The sequence below is a fragment of the Pygoscelis adeliae genome, unplaced genomic scaffold, assembly GCF_000699105.1.
Source record: "Pygoscelis adeliae isolate BGI_AS28 unplaced genomic scaffold, ASM69910v1 Scaffold298, whole genome shotgun sequence".
Taxonomy (NCBI): domain Eukaryota; kingdom Metazoa; phylum Chordata; class Aves; order Sphenisciformes; family Spheniscidae; genus Pygoscelis; species Pygoscelis adeliae.
Window position 1 is genome coordinate 2,570,763 of NW_008825303.1, and position 415 is coordinate 2,571,177.

Consider the following 415-nt stretch of genomic DNA (forward strand, 5'->3'; position numbering starts at 1 on the left):
TTAATGCTCTGCAACAGGAGTCAGCTCGTGGGGGGGTTTAATGCTCTGCCCTGGGAGAGGTTTGCTAGTGCTGGTTGATTTCCTTAAAGGCCATCCCACGCCATCTCAGCAGTGGAAGGCAAGAACACGATGAATTGCAGCGCTGTAACGCACGTTATTGAGCGCTGCTGCAACGGTCCCATGGGTCTGCGGGGCACCCTGGTAAACGCTGCTACGGGAAACCGGTACCCTCGGTTCAACCCAGCGGCGCCGCTCCTGTGAAAAGCCGTAGAGCCTCGCTACAGTGCTTCAACCCACCGCAAGCCTCAAATGCCTCTGGAAGAGCCCCTCAGCCGGGGCTGCAGCCCGCTCCAGCCCGGGCGGCCGCTTGCTGCTGGTGGGAGGGAAGGGGCCGTGCAGCCAGGCACAAGGGCAC

At 61.4% G+C, this 415-nt stretch overlaps 1 protein-coding gene across 1 annotated transcript in view; it reads left to right on the plus strand.

The window, feature by feature from the left end:
- Window positions 1-129: 129 nt before the first annotated feature.
- The window catches only part of IREB2 (iron-responsive element binding protein 2), a 25,422-nt gene continuing 25,136 nt past the window's right edge, over window positions 130-415 (plus strand). Inside the window, exon 1 of the mRNA XM_009330105.1 lies at window positions 130-201. Within this exon, the coding sequence (XP_009328380.1) occupies window positions 130-201 (72 nt within the window). The remainder of the gene's footprint in view (window positions 202-415) is intronic.